Consider the following 20,570-nt stretch of genomic DNA (forward strand, 5'->3'; position numbering starts at 1 on the left):
CTTATCGAATTTAAAAATCAGGAAAATGAAATGTAGGGCTGAGAATTTGTCCCTAGCGGTATAAATATACAAATAAAACATACATACATGCAAAGTTTTTTTAAATAATATGTTATAATTAAAATTCAACATCGTTTATTTGTGGTTGTGCTAATTTGTTAAGGATTGACACTAAATTTAAAGTAAGGAGGTCTAATATTATAAAGGATATTTGTGCTTAAGAAAATTGGACCGACAAACATCTATATAACAAACAGGTAACCGGTTCGAAAGACTTCGAAAGATCGTAGTCATCCCGCACCATCTAGTATCCTGAAGTGATAGTTGCAGTCCTACACTCAGCGCCAATACACAACTCCAGCTTAAGAGACCATAAAGGATTTATCCTATTAAAAAAAGGGAAGATTGTAAGCAACAATGACAGTGATCGTGGTGATTTATGCACAAATGGTAAAAAAAAACACTATTCTATATTTTATTCAATCTTTATTTTGAACCATACTATCATAAAGTTACACTAGACGTTTGAACGAAGGATCACGTTAGGTTGAGGTGTGATAGAAGTTTCTTATAGTTCGATTTGGTGAGCCTAAAAAACGCCCAAGCTTCGACGTGTGACAGTAACAAATGGACTCAAGTTCACAAGATAGTACGAGTACTATATCATTAAATATTGATGCGCTACAGACTTCATTTTATGTTAACCTCGAAAAGTAGGTAGATTCAAAACACCTACTTAAACCACCGAAGACCAAACGAAATTTTTGACTTGTTTTTGGCTCATGGTAAAATAATACTCTTGAAACGTGGCTATCGGAGTGATAACCCTGGATGCGGACACTTGATAAAGCTTTATCTGATTTCGTGTTTGTATTTTAGTTTCAAGTTAAGCCTCATTGACACGGTTTAAACATAATAAGCAAGATCTAAAAACTTTAATTGCGTACATAGAAAAATCCATTTGTACGGGTTCAGACGTACGATATCGCCAAGAAAATTATTTATATAACAGCTTAACATCTATTTCTTTATTTTCTATACATATTTGTGAACATACAAATTTAACTCAACAACAGTGATTGTACTCAACACATTGAACAATGCTAAAAGTTACACGAAAGATAACCACAAAACGCCCCTCGAGCGTACAAAATTTATGATATAATCTTTAAAATTAAGGTACTCGCCGTGAAAAAGCTGGTCTCCTGCGATTAGCATTTTTCCGAGGACATTGCGACGTAAGTTATTTATCTACGCTTCATATGGATCTGTATTAATAAATCCTTGTAATCAGTCCCGCGACAGGCTGAGTCTCAGGCCCAGTTAATAAAAACATGCAATAGCGCACAGGCTACTTTTTGCAAAATAATTAAAATTAACTATCCGTATTACTACATTAATAAGGTTTTGAGCGTTCTTGCTCAGTTTAAGCTTTAATTATGCACGGGGTAGGGTAAAATCTTTCTTCTCTAAGTTTCATTATGAGTGAAGTGCGAATTTCATGAACTAAGTTTCATTTTCCGTTTCAAGAACTTAACCTACTTTTAATTGTACGAAATGTTTGCTAAACAAGACTTTCCTAAACTTTGTAGCGCAATTCGCTTAAAGTTTCATGTTTCTGAATGTGTTAAATTTGTACTTACTTAGAAGTAACAATTTTAAAGAAATATATATAAAATATATTTTTATTCTTTTATTTATTTTCTATTTTTACAGTAACTTAATACTAATACAATAAAAATACTTTTTATTGTTAAGCTAATTATAAATAATGCAATTCTTGTGAATTCAGCCTGTGTGCAACGAAAATTCAATTCTACGTTTAAATGAACCGCAAGGTCTTTGACTTCTGCTACTCTTGAAATTGGTTGTGTAGCTGTAATAATTATAGAGAATCGGTGTCGTGTTCTGGAAAAAGAAATAGCACAGCATATTTCGCAGATTTAAGCTGCAGTCCATTTTTACTGCACGAAATTACTACCCTGCTGTAATCGTAGACAATCTCCCGCGCTATTTATCTGCAGTGATAATTTAAGATCCATTTTATTCCAGAATATTCAACACTGCTATGCTATCTGTTATGTGACTTACCATAAACCGTATAAATGACGCGGTGAAGCCAACTTCTGCTAATTCCTGCAAGAACACGTCAATGTTGGGAGTCAGAGAGTTGAGAGCCTACCTGGTCTCGAATGTACTTTTAAAGAGCTGACTCCATTACCTTCGCTGGTGTTGACAGAATCGCCCTATCGCGATAATCGCGAAGTCTATCTTGCTTATTAAGTTCAAATTAGTCCAGGAGTTTTACTCGTTAAACCTTTCCACTTTATATTATTAGTATGAAAGATATTAGTTACATTTGTTGTTGTTGTTATTTGGGGTCGCCGGGGTGGGACACGAGGTAATCTTAGGATACATACTAATAATAATACTGATTTCAGAAAAACTAGATAAAATAATATTTAAATTAATTTCATGTAACATTTATTATCGCTTGAGGACATGAAAAAAGTCGTGATTAACTGAGGAATTTTCAGCCACCATACAAACTGAAACTTTGAATTGAAAGTATGGAAAGTAATTTCTCTTGTCTTATTTTATCTTATTTTTATTTTATTTTATTTTCTCTTGTTTTTTTTTTCAACAGTATTCCTACAGCTACTCACTAAACAATATCCAAACAATTACATTATACACAAAAGCCAAAAATGGAATACTCCTTCAAACATAATAGTCTAGTCGACAAGTTGAAAATGGAACAAAATAGAGATACTGCTCTTAAAATTATGTGCGATAGCTCATTGGATCCGGAATGACGTCTAGAAAAATGTGCTAAAAGCGTGTATTAGCACATAAAAAATTGCAAAAGTTATAGACCATTAAAGATGAAAAAATAATGGCATTTAGTTTTTTGCCAATATTTAATAAACTATTAATATTTAAGAAATTTCAAATAAAGATTCTGAAAGAAGAGGAAATTTCCAATAAAAAACTCCTGACTCCCAGAATTCTATCTCCATTAGTTATAATGTTAATTTAACGCTGAAAATAGGTCTGCGGGTGACATTTTTAGGATTCGCGCGTGGCGTCAAAAGCGACTACGGCACATTAATTAATTTATTTAAGGTATTGAATATTTTTTTTTAAATTTGAAAAAATTATGGTGTGTTCTGAACACTATAATTAATTTATTCCCGTTGAAAATTTTACTTAAAGTTAATTTTTCAACAAGTTAAATAATTGTTAACTAACGAAATTTTCTCGAACGACCGTCTTAATTGTAAGTGAAAAAAAATGTTTAAATAATGGTCGTAAAAATATTTCGCTTCGTAGAGCCTTTCTTACATACATACTTGACAAGATCGTGTCATAAAAGTTAAAAAAATATTTATACTTTGTTTATAAAAATTTTTTTACTTAAACAAAAACTTAAAAATCCATGTAATGATGTTAAAAAAAAATTTTATTTTCTAAATCATCATATAATCGTTTTTTTATTAATACAAGATATTTATTGATTTGCAAAAAAAAAAATTCCCGCCATTTGTTGATAATTTTTTTTTAAACAAATTGATTAAATAAATATTTAAAAAAAAAAAATTAACACAACTTTATTACATTACAAATTTTATGATTTTTAAAAAAAAATTTTTTCCTTAATAACAATTTTTAATTGTTTATAATCGTTTTTTTTAATTTTCTATTGTTTAAATAATTAGTTAAGAAATTTTTTTTTCTAAACATCATAATTGACAGTCTTCTATAAAGTAACAGAAAAAAATTTTTTTTTAATCAACAATTCTATTGTTTATTAACTTACCAATTTGTTATAAACAAATATTCAACTTTTGTTTATTTTTTTTCTATAACTTCTAAAATTAACAAAAACAACCATATATAACAAAGTATATAACCACCACCACCATAATTTTTTCAAATTTAAAAAAAAATATTCAATACCTTAAATAAATTAATTAATGTGCCGTAGTCGCTTTTGACGCCACGCGCGAATCCTAAAAATGTCACCCGCAGACCTATTTTCAGCGTTAAATTAACATTATAAATAATGGAGATAAAGTTCTGGGAGTCAGGAGTTTTTTATTGGAAATTTCCTCCTCTTTCAGAATCTTTATTTGAAATTTCTTAAATATTAATAGTTTATTAAATATTGGCAAAAAACTAAATGCCATTTTTTTTCATCTTTAATGGTCTATAACTTTTGCAATTTTTTATGTGCTAATACACGCTTTTAGCACATTTTTCTAGACGTCATTCCGGATCCAATGAGCTATCGCACATAATTTTAAGAGCAGTATCTCTAATTTGTTCCATTTTCAACTTGTCGACTAGACTATAAACATAAAGCACAGTTTAACCTATTTTTATAAAATATGTATACAATATGCATTATGCATGCAACGTGTTTTATATACTTTATTCCAATATATTACCGTCCCTACAAAAGTATTACAATACTTTTAATATCAATCCATCTCTTACCAATTTTAATAATTGATTTATGATTACGATTACATAATTAGATCGAGAGTCACTGCTATAGACTAATAAATAATTAGAGCAAACAATTGCCGTGTTGTAAGCCTAAGTTAAAGCCCCTTTTAATTAAAACAAAGAGAATCTCTTAATAAAATTTAACATTGCCGTTTATCAACGTAATGCTCACCATTTATTAACGCTTTGTTAATTAAGCTTGGCATGTCATAAAATTGAGTTAATTTGTATTGTTACGGATAATAATTTAATTTTTATTACAATTTTCAACGTCATTGTCAATTTAAATATATACTCTATTAATTTTGCTACAGTAGAAATGTATTTTTAAGAATTCAAAGACGCAATATGTTTATTTATTTATTTGCTTCTAATCCTACAGCTAACATAAATAATATATAATAAAAAAGAATTATACTACAGATATATGGATTAGATAATATTTACAAAAAGGTTCAAACATTTAAAAAAGCAGCACATGGACACTGATTTTAGTGGGTACGGCCTTGGAGGGAGGATTAAGCTCTCTTTTTAAATAGGTACATATATGAACACCTTCATCGCCGCTTCTTCATTTCGCTGGCTCGAAAAAGCCACCAAGATGGTGCGGATGAAACCTGGAATTATTACGTCTCGTGCGGTGATAAAACGAGGCATCGGGGATGATATTTTAATGGTAAATATCAGGCATTTGTGTCTATATGGCGTTGCCATAAATGTAGGTCATTGCAGATGCATAATGTTTGTTTTGTTTTGTTTAGTTTTTTGTAATTGGAATTTTTTCATTGATTAGTAATTGTTTTGTTTTTTTTTGTAATGTTTGTTTTGTTTAATAATAGGTTATGATCTCTATATGTATGTCATGTTTGCCTATATGTGCTTGACACATTAAAAATTGTATTTTGTGTTTGTTTTTACCAATGTGTCAGTGTGCCGAGCGTTGGCAAGCTTTTTCTCAATAAAAAAAAATAATAATAATGTTTTCCGTGTGAGAAAATGTTAATTACTCATGAAAAATAAGAAAAGTATTGGCATCTCGAATGTGGGTTTCAACGTCTTTAAACTAAAGGAGTGGCTGAATGTTAAAGGTAGGAATTACTTATCCTCTAATACTAGTGTTCCTAAATAGATCTTTGTAGTTTTGTTGCGAATCTCTCTTAAGATATTTATTTATGTACACTTCGTTACCATAATATATAAAATCATATATATAAAAAAGCAGGTTACATAAGTTAAGCAACGGGAGGCCTTATCGCTTACAAGCGAGATCTTCCCGGCAGCCCTAATATGGAAAAATAAAAAAAAATATTTGCCTCAGTTACAAAATATCTTGTAATAAATATCAAAATATGGTAATGTTGTACAATTTCAAATAAAGTAATAGTAGTAATATTTTATCTATTTTGTTGTCTTGTTGCGGCCTCTTAAAAATATCAATATATAAGGAAGATAATTACGAATTTTTTCATATATAGAAGAAGACTTTTGTCATTACTTTTAGAACTTGTATGCTATAAATAATAATCTGTAACTCCTGAATTTTTACCAAATCTCTTCTATTTTTGGTGATTTAGCAATACAAATTTAATATTTAAGTAACATCGTAACACATTGTTTTTAATGGGTGCAAGGACCTTATATAGCTGCTTTCATAAAATACTTTTTTATTACCAATACTTTCAATGTAGCCAATGTATATACAAGTTACCAATGATTATTATTTTAATTCTAGTACGAAACTTAGACTTACATATAATAGATTGTGAAACCATTTTATACGGTGACTACAAAGCTAAAACCCGTCATTAAAAAGTACAACAGTAAGAGAGCCTGACCTCTGAAACATATATCTTGTTATTAACATACCTTTATAGATAACAGTATCAAAATCACATCGTTGTGATTTCATTCTTTAATCACTTATTCAGGAGTCAGTGCTCGAGGCATACGTACCGCAAGTGATGTTTAATAATGAATGCACAATGTTTTGAAGTGATTCATCGTCGACCAGTTAAGTGCAAACAATGTCAGTGAACGCTCATTTGGTGGGACAGAGCGAAAACGCAAAGGATATTCCAATTAAATCAGAAATATGGAAGACCCTAAACTGGAGAGCGGTTCTTGCAGAATTAATCGCAACTATGCTCCTTATCTCCTTGGGATGCATGACCTGCATACCAATTGATGGATTCTCAAGCCACCCAATGTATGGACCTTTGGGATTTGGCCTAATCGTGACCTTTAACATTCAAGCGTTTGGTCACATCTCAGGAGCCCACATGAACCCAGTTATCACTTGGGCTGCTGTTATTTGGGGACAAATTTCATGGATCCTTGGAATCGCCTACATTATAGCTCAGTGCATTGGATCCATAATAGGGTATGGGATTTTGGTGGCATTGTCACCGGAGGGATTTATATCAAGCGGTGTTTGTACAACGACACCATTGTTGAGGTATTCGATATATCAAGCGATAGGTATAGAGGTTGTTTTGACAGCTGCATTAGTGTTTATCACTTGTGCGTTGTGGGATCCAGTTAATAAGGATCTACAAGAGAGCAGTTCAATTAAGTGCGGTCTGACCGTAGCTGGGTTATCTTTAGCTGGTGGGCCATTAACCGGAGCTGGAATGAATCCAGCAAGATCACTGGGACCAGCCTTGTGGACTTTTACGTGGCGGTCGCATTGGATTTATTGGGTTGGGCCCTTTTTAGGTGCGACGGTTGCTGCCTTTTTATATAAATGTATTTGGCTGAAAGTTGATAAAATCAAACCTGACATACCGTCGTGGCCTGATGATAGTGAGGGATTGGCAAAAATTCTGTAATGTTTGTTGTGATGTGTGTGATTGTGTGTTTTCTTAGTTTTATATTATTAGTAATTTAATGAAATTTAAATACTAGAATATAGTTTTGAGAATATTACCAATTTTCATAACATATTTAATTTATTATAGCGTAGTGAATCTGTGTGGTTATCAGTGCGATAAAAATTTAATAATGTAACATTTAGGATAACACCTGTACATAATCAAGAATGTATTTCAAAGTATTGATATGACTTAAGTAAATAAAAAAAATCATGTTTCTGTAAATTATTTATTACAGGTAATAAATATAAGAATGTCTGTGTAAAGTAGCTCATTTGTTTTTTTCAGTATATCAAGTATTGAGGTCGACTTATAAAAATAGATCAATTGAAATATAGATATTCAATTGATCTATTTTTAGTATTGGCGCAAATATCTTCGAGTCAATGTGTGTAAGGTCTTATTCATCAAAGTACTATAAGTTAACTATTGAATATAGTACAACTCATGTCTTTTAAAAATAAAAGTAAACAATAAAAAAAAAATTGTGTCCTTAAACTATGGAAGATGTTGAAAGGTTACATAACATTTCGATTAACCCGTGGGAAGTTCAAAAGGAAGGGAGACCCCTTTGAGATTATTAATTAACTCACAGACTATACGATATAGAAGGCGGATCCATGTTCCTCAATATAAAGAGCCCCCTCGTGAGTGTTCTGTGATATTGCAGGCTACTCGATTGTGAGGAAGTTGCATAGATCTGGTTAGCGCTGCCCTGCGCCATAAGTACTTATGTCATTTTCATACGTGTAACTCCTTTCTATAACAAATTTTCATAAGATAATGTAAAACCAAATTATACAATATAAAAGTAATACTTAATAACCTTAAAAATATAATATATATATAATTACTAAAATAATATATTATTAAAAGGAGTCCCTTTAGGCAAGATACCATGATACTGGCAGCGTTTCCCCTTTGAATAGATAGACTAATTCTTTGTCCGAGGTGCCAGCTATTTGGTCTCCTGTGATGTCGGTTTACCTATTAGCTATTTCCTTAAAAAGCCTTATAGCGCTAAAACCCCACGGACCAAGGGTCTCGATACCGAATGGGACAAAATTATATATTTCTAGTTTCTTCCAAGCCAGCAATCTCAAAGTTTGAAAGGGATGCCCTTAAATTTTACTTATGAGATTTGCAGAACTATGGACAGTGTACATTGTGGACTATGGACAGTGTACCTACGTGAATAAATGATTTTTGATTTTTGAATTTTTAATTTTGACAGAAGATAGGAAGGCTGGTGAAGTGACACTGGAAATTTAAATTTAATTTTTTTCATAAGTATCTGATCTTCTTCCTTTTAACGTGTGTGATGTTTGAGAGCAAAAATAAAATAAAAGAAGTAGACAATAAAATAATTATTAGCTAGCTGTGCTTTGCGATAGTTGGTATATCATCTTCGTCTATCGTCTTCCTTACATACCTTTGGTCTTCTTCGATAGTTTGAAGCCACAATTGTTTTAAAATTGACTCAACAGTTTCAAAGATTAGCCTGGTCAACTAAACATACCTAGTTTACCTCCTCTATAAATTTATAGTAGAACAAACATCACACGAGTTCAAACCCAATTGAAAATGATTTATATATTTGATCAAGTCAGGGTTATTGACTGACCCACTGAGGATAGCGATGCCATTAACCGCTTGAGTTCACTATCATAAATTACTTGTTAGTAAAGGGCCTCGTAGATATCTATTCAACATACTTTTAGTTGAACAAGTATCTAATATATAAAATTCTCGTGTCCCGGTGTTTGTAATTAAACTCCTCCGAAATGACTCGACTGATTTTCGGGAAATTTTCTGTGCATATCGGTTAGGTTTGCGAATCGGACAACATCTAAAAAATCCCCCTAAATGTGAGGGTAAATTTTATTTTTTAGACAAATTTTTTTGTTTTTATTTTTTATGATACACCATACAAAAATACATACAACCCTTAATTTTCACCCCTCTACGATCAAACCCTAATTTTTATTATAGTAGATAGTTATATTTAATGAACTAAAAAAATGTTCGAATAATATACGAGTATATGGCAAAACAACGTTTGCCGAGTCAGCTATAGTATATTATAACAATATGAATTTATTTCTTAATTTGTAAGATTGTAGGGTGGTAATCTTTGGATGTACAGAATCGATTTTAAAAATTATTTTAAAAGCGACGTTATTTAACGATAGTAAGTCATATTAACCTGAAAAATACTTTTTCATGGTCTTCTGATTTTTATAGTAGGAGAAAAAGCTGTCAAACAATAATGATGAGAGATGATTGAGTTCTAGAGCTTGTGCCTACGCAAAGTTAGCTAAAGGATACGTCTAACTTTTTTTATTAAAAAATATCGGTTGTCTGTAAAGTCGGTTTACTGACGATAGTTGAACGTGACAACGTCATAAGAAAATACTGATGGAATGGTTGCATTCTTCAGAAGAAAATTTTAATTTTATTTGTTAGATAGATATTTTGTATGGATATAGAGAAGGAAGTAAATGGAAATCACAATTGAATTGATCAAGTTACATTTATGTGTATAAGGACTTCGATTGACGTTGTTATTAATCTAACCTATGTATTGGTGTAAGACATGGTCGCTTCTTTGTTCACTGTATAAGGTATACATTTAATTAACCATCTACACCACTACAGTAACTTATTAATAAATACTTTTTAATAATCGTTCTGTTTTTAAGATATACGGAGTAAAATAATCATATCGTTAACATATTTTTTCAGTTAACAGGGTTTTGATCGGTTATTTTTTTATTATTATTAGCTATTGCAATACCGGTAGAAAAAAGCATAACGCTTTATAATAGTTTCTATATTGTGTATTTATGTTTTGTTTAAGTTATGTGTTGTTAAAAATCTTTCAATACTCTTTACATATACTCTGTGGCGAGCCAAAGGATCTTTATTGCATCACATTCCGTTAGACTAAGATGGAGGTATAGTCCTTTTCATGAAAGAAGTCCCCCAGACGCGGCGCTGCAATCGCATGACGTAATGTTGCCATTTATGAGTAAAAAATTTACCTATTTTATTTACATTTAGGAGACGTAATTTATCAAATAATATTATTTTCTGCATACTTCGATGAAACAATATTTCTGTTATGTAAAAAGTATATTTTTATTTACTTATATTAGCGGTGTTCTACCTACTTACAGGGAAAAGATGAGAAAATAGGGTAAAGAAAAGCAATACAATTTTTTATTCAGAGTTTTATTGCATAATTGTTGGGTAATAATTTTTTTCGAAGTACACGCCGCTGTTATACCTTCGTTTGTAATTCTTGTTACAGTTTTCTCCGACACACCTGCAATCAAATTATGAACAATTAAAAACAATAATAACTTTAAGTTTATAATGCTTATGTAATATATGTTTTAATTTCAGTTACCTAGTTTAATAACGTTATGTATTTGTTCAATTTTGTCGCAAAAACGAATTTATATCATCAAAGTCCCATCAATACAGCAAAAAATTATTAAATGGCAACTCTAAAAAGTACCTGTTATGGCGGTAACTCTCTTCCGAACATTGTTTAGTGGTATTTAAACACCTTGATTCTTATGTTCCGCTTCACAGAACTCTTTCACCTTTAATATCATTTCTCGAGCCGAACTTTTTACAACTTTTGGCATTGTAATCAATCTTTAAAATGCACTAAGCTTGTTAAAAATTCACAAAAATCTACCACAACAAACGAACTTGATAACATCGACGAATGACAACATTGCCGACCTGTCAAATTTAGTTCCAAAAATCACCGCGGGACTTCTTTCATGAAAAGCACTATACAATACATTCAAGTTCAAATGTCAGTGCCATAAACAATTAGGAAAATATTTAAGCCCGAAAAGGACTCTTATGGACAAAATATTTGCCTAGGCGTATTACCTTCTTCAAAAGAGTCCGTGAGACAAAATAATACTCGTTAGATATTTATTAATCGTAGAATTGAATATTGGTAATACTTCGCGTGTTTATTGTTTAAAATTAAATAGTTGATATTAGCTCAGAAGCATCTTTTGCTTGGAATGCTTTCTTCCTATTGAAATTGTATGATAAATATTTTCGCTCAAGCGGAAGCTGACTCCAAAAACTGACATAATCGTATTGATGTATACGTGTACTTGACAAAAATTTTGTGTAGTTTGTTCCATGGGGTCAGATAAAATAAGGAAATGATCGACTATTCTAAAGTAACTATTTTAGATAATAATATTTCTATTTTAACTATGGACAACGATATAAATTATGAAATCGGATTGCGGATACTTATTCTAGATTTCCACCCAAAAAAAGGGGATGTGTAAGTTTTCAAGCTCCAAAATGCTGTTTAAACTCACGTGAAGAATATTATTTTTGTATGGAAGGCTAGGCACGATCCTTCCACAACTGACATTTCTAGTGCGACTGATTAAATTGAGATTATAGTAAATATTATTAGATGATTTTAAATTTATGCCCAGCCTAGCTATGTGTCTAGGCTATACTTAAACCCGGTACCTAGACCCATAAATCGTAAAAACTGCTGTACCCAATCATGTAATGCCATTTGGTCTTATCCTTGAGCTCTATGGCAGGTAGGTAGTAAAAGTAGCTAATTTTATATTTTATTACAGTCAATTACATTAAATTATCTTCTAAAAAGAAGTGCTTCAACGAATTAAGAATAATAACTTGTTATCGAACTGTTATTTTTAAAACCTAATTATTCTATTTACTACGAATGAGTTGGAGGGAATTGTATTTAATCCTGATGTTACCAAGATTGAGTTTGCGTATGGTATGTATAGGTAACATATTATGATGAAAGCAATCCTTCTGACGCGAGATAAATCTTTTTACAACCTTGTGTAATGTGTTATGTTCATAATGCGAGACACTGCACTATGCTTTATATAAATAAAGAGTTACAATAATACTATACAAGAAGCTTTTAGACAAGCTTTAAAATATTACGAGTTCTTATAGTCAGAGGTGCATTTCAAATTACTATATAGAGGCAATCCAATTAGTGTTCTCTTCAGTTTTCTACGATCAAGATACTTAGAACGGATTGCCTGGAAACCTTCCAAATGGCTGTGTGTCAAGCACGTCCTAACATCATCAATGGTATCAACGCTTTACTGGATTATTTAGTGTAGAAAGGTTACTTTTAAAAACGTTTCCTGTATTCGCTGAGCAATTAATTATATTTTACCACCTATTTATTTAATTGTTGGCTACTATAAAACTGAAAAGCATTCTTAAAAAAAAATTTAACCTTAAAAAAGATTGTTTGATGAATGGTCTAGGTGTGTCTGTGCAGTTAATAAATATTAAGTTATATAAAAAATAGTTTGCAACATTTCCGAAATATTGCAATTAAAGAACAATAGGCGCTAAGAAGTAATATAAATTAAATTTGCGTACATTTTATTATGATTTGCAATGATTAAATATAAGATTATTTCATGTTATACTTAAAATAGGTCTACGCTTCAATTTTACTTCTAAAATTTTAAATCGTTACTCATGTATTTTTTGTTTGAACGTAATTCTATCATGAGGAATGTAAGTAGTAGATTGTAAATGAATTTTCATACTGACCGTTATAAGTACATATTTTTTGCTGATTCTTAAATGTTGTTTTTGACGTTATCGTTATCGATTGATTACGATACACCACTCATTGCCGACGGGAGCCCTGGAACTAAATTTGTCATTACACTGAAATATTATTTTATTCGTTTTAAGGTAAAACATTAGAAGCAAATCTTGGAGAGTAGTTCGCGAATTTCATATTAATTTATGTAACGTTGGGGTTAAATAGCCTTGCACCTAGCACTAGCAACATATTACTACGCCGCACTTCTCGCTAGTGCCGCGTCTATCGGCATTCAGTGGTGGCGATGACTCTAACTTGTATGTAAATTAAACAAGTCAACATTTGTACATGACACTACACCCCGATAGATAAAAGATGTCAAAAAACGTTCTTACACGTCAACGATAAAACTGTGGCAGGAAAAGATAATCGACATCAATGTAATCTTTTTTTGGGAAAAACATGAATTACAGTGCCTGTGATAAGAAATATAAAAGGCTTGAAGATCGATGGCAATAACATAATGTTCAAATTTAACTCACGAAGGAGGTGTGTATAGTTTTTTTTAAACAAACCTATAAGTTGGTAATTACAGCTAAGCTTAACATAAAAATTAATTCAATATAGTGTTTCACGGTAATATGTTTTTAGAAAATGCTGTTACGCTGGAGTGTCGTGTTATTTGTTTCTTTCGTCTTGGCAAATGAAGAACCATCTCTTTTAGTGAAAATTCAGCAGGGTCCTGTAAAAGGATACAAGTTGCCAAATTTTGATGTTTTTGCCTTCTATGGCATTCCATATGCAACTGCACCCACTGGAGTAAATCGATTCAGGGTAATTATAATTTGTATATATTATTTACTTGAAGTATACTGTAGAATTAATATGCAGTTTACAATATTACGAGAAACAGTGTTACGATAAAGATCATTTATTTTTAATGCGCATGCCATTTTTTACAGTCGGAAAACAAGTAAAAAAAATGGGAAAAGCCTCACACAGTAAGACCCTTAGCAAAAAAAGTAAAAAAAATGTAGGTTTCTATAGCTAAAATAATTTTCATAGTTTTGATATTTTTAAAGTGTAGTAAACATATTAATTTTTATCTAGCCTTCAATTAACTAACAGTGATGGTGAACGAGACCAGGGACATCTTTTATTAAGTTAATGACAATTATTTTCAGGGTCCACTACCACCACCTACTTGGGATGAGCCCTTTGAAGCTACAGAAAACAACATTATATGTCCTCAAAATAATAATCATTTTCAGACGTTTGATGGGATGCAAGTCCTAGAAAATTGTCTCGTTGCAACGATATATGTTCCAAATACAAATAAAACTAATTTACCAGTTATTGCGTATGTTCATGGTGGTGCATATCAAACCGGTCATGCAAATCGGCTGACTCCAAAGCACGTAGTTCACAATAAAGATGTAATTGTGGCTTCATTCAACTATCGATTAGGAGCGCATGGATTTTTATGTCTGGGTACAAAAAATATACCCGGAAATGCTGGGATGAAAGATCAAGTAGCATTTTTACGATGGTTGCAAAAAAATATAGCTTCATTTGGTGGCAATCCTAACGATGTCACAATTTACGGCAATAGTGCTGGCTCAAGGTCTGTTGATCTTTTAATGATTTCAAAAGCAACTAATGGTCTTTTTAAAAAATTTATAGGAGATAGCGGTGGAAGCCTCAGTGATCAAACTGTGCAGGTCAACCCTCTACAAAATGCCAAGTCATTTGCACAAATGCTGAAATTCGATGATGTTGATGATATTAATGCCTTAGAAACCTTTTACCTAAATGCTTCTTATGAAGTTTTGACTTCAATAGACACAACAGTCTTAAAAGATTATTTATTTACACCGTGTGTCGAGCGTGATGTTGGTGATGAAGTTGTGCTTGATAAAAGTCCATTTGACATTCTTAAAAGCGGAGAATATGCACAGGTACCTATGCTATATGGCTTTACAGAGATGGAGGGTACATATCGGCTACCAACATTTCAAGATTGGAAAGAAGAAATGAACATAAACTTTTCCTCGTTTTTGCCTGCTGATCTTCAATTTCCCTCAGAAAATGAAAAAGAAGAAATAACAAAGAAAGTTGAAGAATATTATCTTGGTAAAGACAAAATAAGCGAAGCAAATATTTTATTATTCGTAAATTACTTTACGGATACAATGTACGTTCATCCAATACTTAGAGCTATACAGTTACATTTAGAAGCGGGACATAAAAATATTTACTCGTATGAATACTCATTTACTTCTCCAGAATCACCAAAAATTGATTATACAGATATTCCGGCATCCACTCATAGTAGTCAAACTACTATGTTCTTTGATTCAGAGATGGAACATGAACGATCCGACGAATATAAGGAAATGAAAAGAATTATCAGGGAAATGTATACCAATTTTGCAAAATTTGGGTACGTAAAAGTATATTAATCAGTCGTAATTTTTACCTGATATATTTAATCATTTAATGCATTAACGATAAATATTAAATAATTTTTTTTTTAAATTAAAGTTATAAACAATTTTACAGAGAACCGTGTCCACATGGAAGTTCTTTACCATACTGGCCTTCTATTACCAAAGAAAACATTCAGATAATGTCATTGAACCAAACATTAGAAATGAAACCGCTACAGCACCGGGCGACATTTTGGGATGATGTTTATGCTAAATACTATAGAAATCCAAGTTCCCCGACAGTTTCGGTTTAACCAAAACTTACCTGCGTAGAGATCACCTATGAATTAAACTATAAGTAATATAAGTTTATCTTCAAGCTGTTGTTTCATATAAAAGAAGCGCTTATAATTCAGTAAGCTATGATAGTATATATTTTATGCTATGTGAATATTATCAAGTCTATTATCTAATCAGACCCAAAATTTATCAAATATTTATAAAAAAAATACTCTTTGAAAATCATACATCTATTTAATAAAAAAACAAAACATTTTGGAAGATGTTAATGAAAGTATATGTAACACTAAAGTTTAGTAGCCATTGCTGCATCATCACGTCCATCTCGGCCTCGACGGTTTACATCATTTCCCCCCTAATATAGATATTACGTAAGAAAATCAGCAAGACAATAAAAATTTAAAAAAAAAAAAAACATAGATGTCTACTAGCTCTAAATAAAGTAACGCTCTAGTCAGAACGGCACTGAAAATATTATTTCAGCTATATACATCCAGTATAATGTAAATTTAGTATGACTTTTGCCACATGCCATTATTTACAGAATATGATAACACATTTCTATGATATCGATTTTTATAATACGAATTATTAAGAAAGTTTATCTTATCTTTCTGAAAAACAAATATTCAAAGTTTCACTCGGTTTGATAATGTCAGCGTTATTGCGTTATTCCAGTGGAATCTTGCATACGACATGGAAGACAAAATAGTTGTATCGTTACTTATTTTAAGTGGGTTCTCTGTAGTTTATACACAAAGTGTTAACTATCGCGATGTTAAAATAAATCAAGGTGTTGTGCGAGGTTATAAACAGCCTGGTGAAAATATTTTTACCTTTCAAAGTATACCTTATGCTACTGTACCAACTGGCCGTGACTTTTACAAGGTAAATTCAATACGTGATTGCAAAAGATTGATTGCAATTATGTTTGTAAAAAGATATTTAAAATAGAAGTTGATTGATTTATACGCGGAAATATAAATTCCGATTTTAAGAATCTTGGTACATGGTACATAAATTTGGTTTAAATTTCGTTTTTGTATCACTTATACTAAATATACAAAAATTACAGGCGCCATTACCAGCACCCACGTGGAACGGAACGTTTGAAGCTACAGATAAGAAAATAGCGTGTCATCAAGCTGGGGTAGGACTAATACCTAGCGATTCTAAAATTGAAGAACAATGTCTTATTGCTAACATATATAAACCTGACAGTTTACAAGAAAAATTACCGGTAGTCGTTCTTATTCATGGAGGAGCCTTTTTAATAGGTTATGGGAATAATTTACAACCAAAAAACCTAGTTAATAGTGGTAAAGTCATAGCTGTAACATTTAATTATAGGCTTGGGCCGCATGGATTTTTATGCTTAGGTACTGATGTAGCTCCCGGAAATGCTGGAATAAAAGATCAAGTAGCTCTCTTACGATGGGTACGAGATAATATTGAACATTTTGGAGGAAACCCTAACGATGTCACCATCGCTGGATGTAGTGCTGGTTCTTCATCTGTTGATTTATTATTGATTTCAAAGATGGCAAAAGGTTTATTTAACAAAGTGATAGCTGGAAGCGGTGCTAACACAAACGCCTTTAGTGTTCAAACAGAACCATTAGATAATGCTAAACAATTTGCTCAACTATTAGGGTTCAATAACACTAACGATGTAAAAGCTTTAGAAAACTTTTATTTGGACACACCGTACGAGACATTGCTAAGTTACACAAGCTACTTACATGAGAGACGAGATTCGGTGATATTATTTTCACCATGCATTGAAAAAGATATAGGACAGGAGGTCTTCTTAGACGATAGCCCAGTGAAAATATTAGAAAGCAAAGATTACGTAAGAGTTCCCATGCTTTACGGTTTTTGTGACATGGAAGGATTATTCCGATTACATTTTTTTGATAATTGGAAAACTCAAATGAATGAAAATTTTATCGACTTTTTACCGCCTGACTTGGGTAATAGTTTAAAAGAAAGAGAAACACTCGCCAAAGAAATTAAAAGATTCTATTTTGGTGACGAACAAGTGTCTGAAACTAACATTTTGAGATATATAGACTTCTTCACAGACATTATGTTCGGTTACGGGATGCTAAGATCTGCAAAGCTTCAAGTGGAGGCTGGAAATAATCAATTGTATCTTTACGAGTATTCTTTTGTTGATGAGAGCATGGATTTAATTCCAAATACTAACAAAAGAGGTGCAACACATTGTGCTCAAGAAGCTGCTGTTATGGATTTGCCCAATGAAAATGAATTATCACCTGAATATCAAAATATGAAAAAAGTTATGCGGGATTTATGGTTGAACTTTGTAACAACTGGGTAAGCTTAATAACTTAACAGAAATATTCTGTTCTTATATCAACTAATCTATCATATAACATATTTATGAACTTAATTTATCATTTATATATACTATACTAAAATGTTAGATGATAATATAGTCGTAGAAGTAATTGTATTTTCGCAACACATTACCACATCAACAATAGTTTGTCATAAATTATTTAAACTTTCAGACTTCCAGTTCCGCATGGATCTAATTACACAGCGTGGCCACCTATGTCGCTTCAGAGGTCCTACATGTCCTTGAATAGTACTTTAGAGTACAGAGACGCTTTGATGCCAGAAAGAGCTAAGTTTTGGGATGATATAGTTAAAGAATATTATAAGTTTCCATCACCGCCTAACCCTACAAATTTTGGGTTTAGATTTCATTGTACTATTTATATTTTAAATGCAGCTTTAATATTTATATTAATAACCTATTAATTTCTTAAATGATATACTATGTCCAAGTTGATAAATGTGTTTATATTTATATAATTATGTGTGTCAACTAATAAACATCATTTCTTTTTACTCTTTATGCGTACTTTTATTTTAATGTAATCCATAAATTTAAATCCTTGTTATCCTAATATTTTGACGTGATAACGTCTTATAAATCGATGAACGCCGGCTACACGCACGAAAATTGTCTCGTTCCGCCTTAGCCGAGCGTAACATGACGCATTGTCACGTTACGTTGTTGTGAATTCCATTGTTTATTTCAACAACAATTACAGCAAAAAAGATAAATAATTCTGACATTTTAAGAATTTGAGTAGTATATAATCTAATATATTTGTTCTTTAATTATAAAAAAATATATAGTTTTAACTAACTGCTTCTTTGTATTACAAATTATTTTACAAACAAATTGTGTACAAAATAATTATAATTTAGTGACGTTAATGTGTTGACGTTATCACGTAAAATTATCGTCTGTAAAAGGTTACAGACAACCAAATTTTTTCATAAATTCGAAGTCCCATATATGTAGTCATACTTGGTATCATCAGTTGAGCTTCACCTTAATATGATGTTGAAATATCAACCAAAATCTATTAAAGATAATAAAATCATTACAAGTGTTAAAAAAATGGTTTTCTAAATAATTCCTCAATGTAAAATTGATTGATCAAAAATAAAATACATAGCTGGAATAGACAGAACTGGAAATCTCACAAGAACTGAGTAGAACTATCTGAACTGGAATTTATAAAGGAATATGTCTATTTTGGATCACTTCTGTCTGATCAGGGAGGTAGTAAACGCGAAATCAAGAGAAGAACACAAATCGCCAAAAATTCTATCAGCAGTTTAACGAACTGTCAAGATAAGAAAGTCTAAAATATAACTAAGATGAGAATAGTGCGAGCTTTGGTTTTCTTTATATTCTCCTACGGATCGGAGTCATGGGCGATACGAGCGCAAGACCGGAAAATGATTGATTCACTGGAGATGTGGTATTGGAGAAAGATGCTTCGCATACCATTGACCGCTAAAATGACTTTATAATCAAACTTGGATTAACTCAGAGTTTGTACGAGACTCTCAACAACATGTTATATCAGAGTTCTAAGTAACTATGGTCAAATTCAAATTCAAAAATCATTTAATCATCTAGGTAACACATTGTACACTTATGACTTGTCAGTAAAGAAATACGTATTAATGCTTCTAATTTTATATTTAGTGCCAGTTCTCAAATCAAGTGCGTAGAACGGAAGAGAAAAACTGGCAATAAACTTTCCGCCACTCTTTTTAATCGCCATGTTTTTTTTTTACACAACGTTTGTAAGGAGCTGCAACCATTAAACCATGTTCAACATGACATCTTTAGTAACCACAAGTAGCACCCGTTCACGAGTATGACACAGGTCATATCACCTGTCGCGAAACAGTTACCCTAGACAAGCTGGTTGTCGTAGGTCGTGACCAAGTCACGTTTCTCACGGGTTTGCAATAACAGCTGTACCAATAGAAGCAATAGACCGATCAAAGTGGTGAGATCTCACTAACAGGGCAGCTTACAGTGACGCGACCTTTAACAACCTTTACATACAAAGGTAACATAACAAATGGGTTTATCGATACAATACTATTAATTAGAGGTACAGGCAGAGCATTTAACAATAAAATCCAAAGTTATGTTTAACATAATTTAAATGTTTCAATAATCTTAACTAATAATTAAAATTATAGCGAAAAGGCTTGTGTATGTAGGCAAGACGTAGGATCATTCAATCGGTCCTATTGTAAGTACGTGCCATCATGCAGACACTACTTATCCGTCGAAGGTTTTTCATAATTTCGAATGAGTAAGATAAAAAGTTCGATTAATGACATACTAAAACCGATAATCTTTTTTTATGACACTATCTTAGGAGTTATTGTCAATCAAGATAAAATGCATTTATATGTCGCAGCCAACTAGCTTAATATGCCGTTCAATTGACAGTCTAGCCTTTTAACTAAACAGCTCCGTTTAACCAGTGACCTGAAAGA

The 20,570-nt window shown here is 31.7% G+C and overlaps 3 protein-coding genes across 3 annotated transcripts; all 3 read left to right on the plus strand.

Annotated features, from left to right (window-relative positions):
* Nucleotides 1–6,442: 6,442 nt before the first annotated feature.
* Nucleotides 6,443–7,607, plus strand: LOC125054202 (aquaporin-like). The gene has a single exon (XM_047655952.1). The coding sequence runs from the start codon at nt 6,537–6,539 to the stop codon at nt 7,338–7,340; it is 804 nt and encodes a 267-aa protein (XP_047511908.1). The 5' UTR covers nt 6,443–6,536; the 3' UTR covers nt 7,341–7,607.
* A 5,825-nt stretch (nt 7,608–13,432) lies between these two features.
* LOC125053918 (juvenile hormone esterase-like) lies at nt 13,433–15,798 on the plus strand. The gene is made up of 4 exons (XM_047655539.1): nt 13,433–13,539; nt 13,642–13,824; nt 14,175–15,433; nt 15,553–15,798. Exons 2-4 carry the CDS (start codon nt 13,645–13,647, stop codon nt 15,731–15,733), a joined length of 1,620 nt encoding a protein of 539 aa, XP_047511495.1. The 5' UTR covers nt 13,433–13,539; nt 13,642–13,644; the 3' UTR covers nt 15,734–15,798.
* Nucleotides 15,799–16,357: 559 nt separating this feature from the next.
* LOC125054196 (esterase E4-like) lies at nt 16,358–18,549 on the plus strand. The gene is made up of 3 exons (XM_047655948.1): nt 16,358–16,607; nt 16,795–18,059; nt 18,257–18,549. The coding sequence occupies exons 1-3, from the start codon at nt 16,416–16,418 to the stop codon at nt 18,507–18,509; spliced, it is 1,710 nt and encodes a 569-aa protein (XP_047511904.1). The 5' UTR covers nt 16,358–16,415; the 3' UTR covers nt 18,510–18,549.
* The last annotated feature ends 2,021 nt before the right edge of the window (nt 18,550–20,570 follow it).

This window comes from Pieris napi, chromosome 11, assembly GCF_905475465.1.
Source record: "Pieris napi chromosome 11, ilPieNapi1.2, whole genome shotgun sequence".
Taxonomy (NCBI): Eukaryota; Metazoa; Arthropoda; class Insecta; order Lepidoptera; family Pieridae; genus Pieris; species Pieris napi.

Coding starts and splice junctions, on each gene's coding strand:
- LOC125054202 (XM_047655952.1), top strand. CDS start 6,537: ATGTCAGTGAACGCTCATTTGGTGGGACAGAGCGAAAACGCAAAGGAT.
- LOC125053918 (XM_047655539.1), top strand. CDS start 13,645: ATGCTGTTACGCTGGAGTGTCGTGTTATTTGTTTCTTTCGTCTTGGCA. Junction 13,825..14,174: donor CTGGAGTAAATCGATTCAGG/GTAATTATAATT, acceptor AATTATTTTCAG/GGTCCACTACCACCACCTAC. Junction 15,434..15,552: donor ACCAATTTTGCAAAATTTGG/GTACGTAAAAGT, acceptor ACAATTTTACAG/AGAACCGTGTCCACATGGAA.
- LOC125054196 (XM_047655948.1), top strand. CDS start 16,416: ATGGAAGACAAAATAGTTGTATCGTTACTTATTTTAAGTGGGTTCTCT. Junction 16,608..16,794: donor CTGGCCGTGACTTTTACAAG/GTAAATTCAATA, acceptor CAAAAATTACAG/GCGCCATTACCAGCACCCAC. Junction 18,060..18,256: donor TTGAACTTTGTAACAACTGG/GTAAGCTTAATA, acceptor TTAAACTTTCAG/ACTTCCAGTTCCGCATGGAT.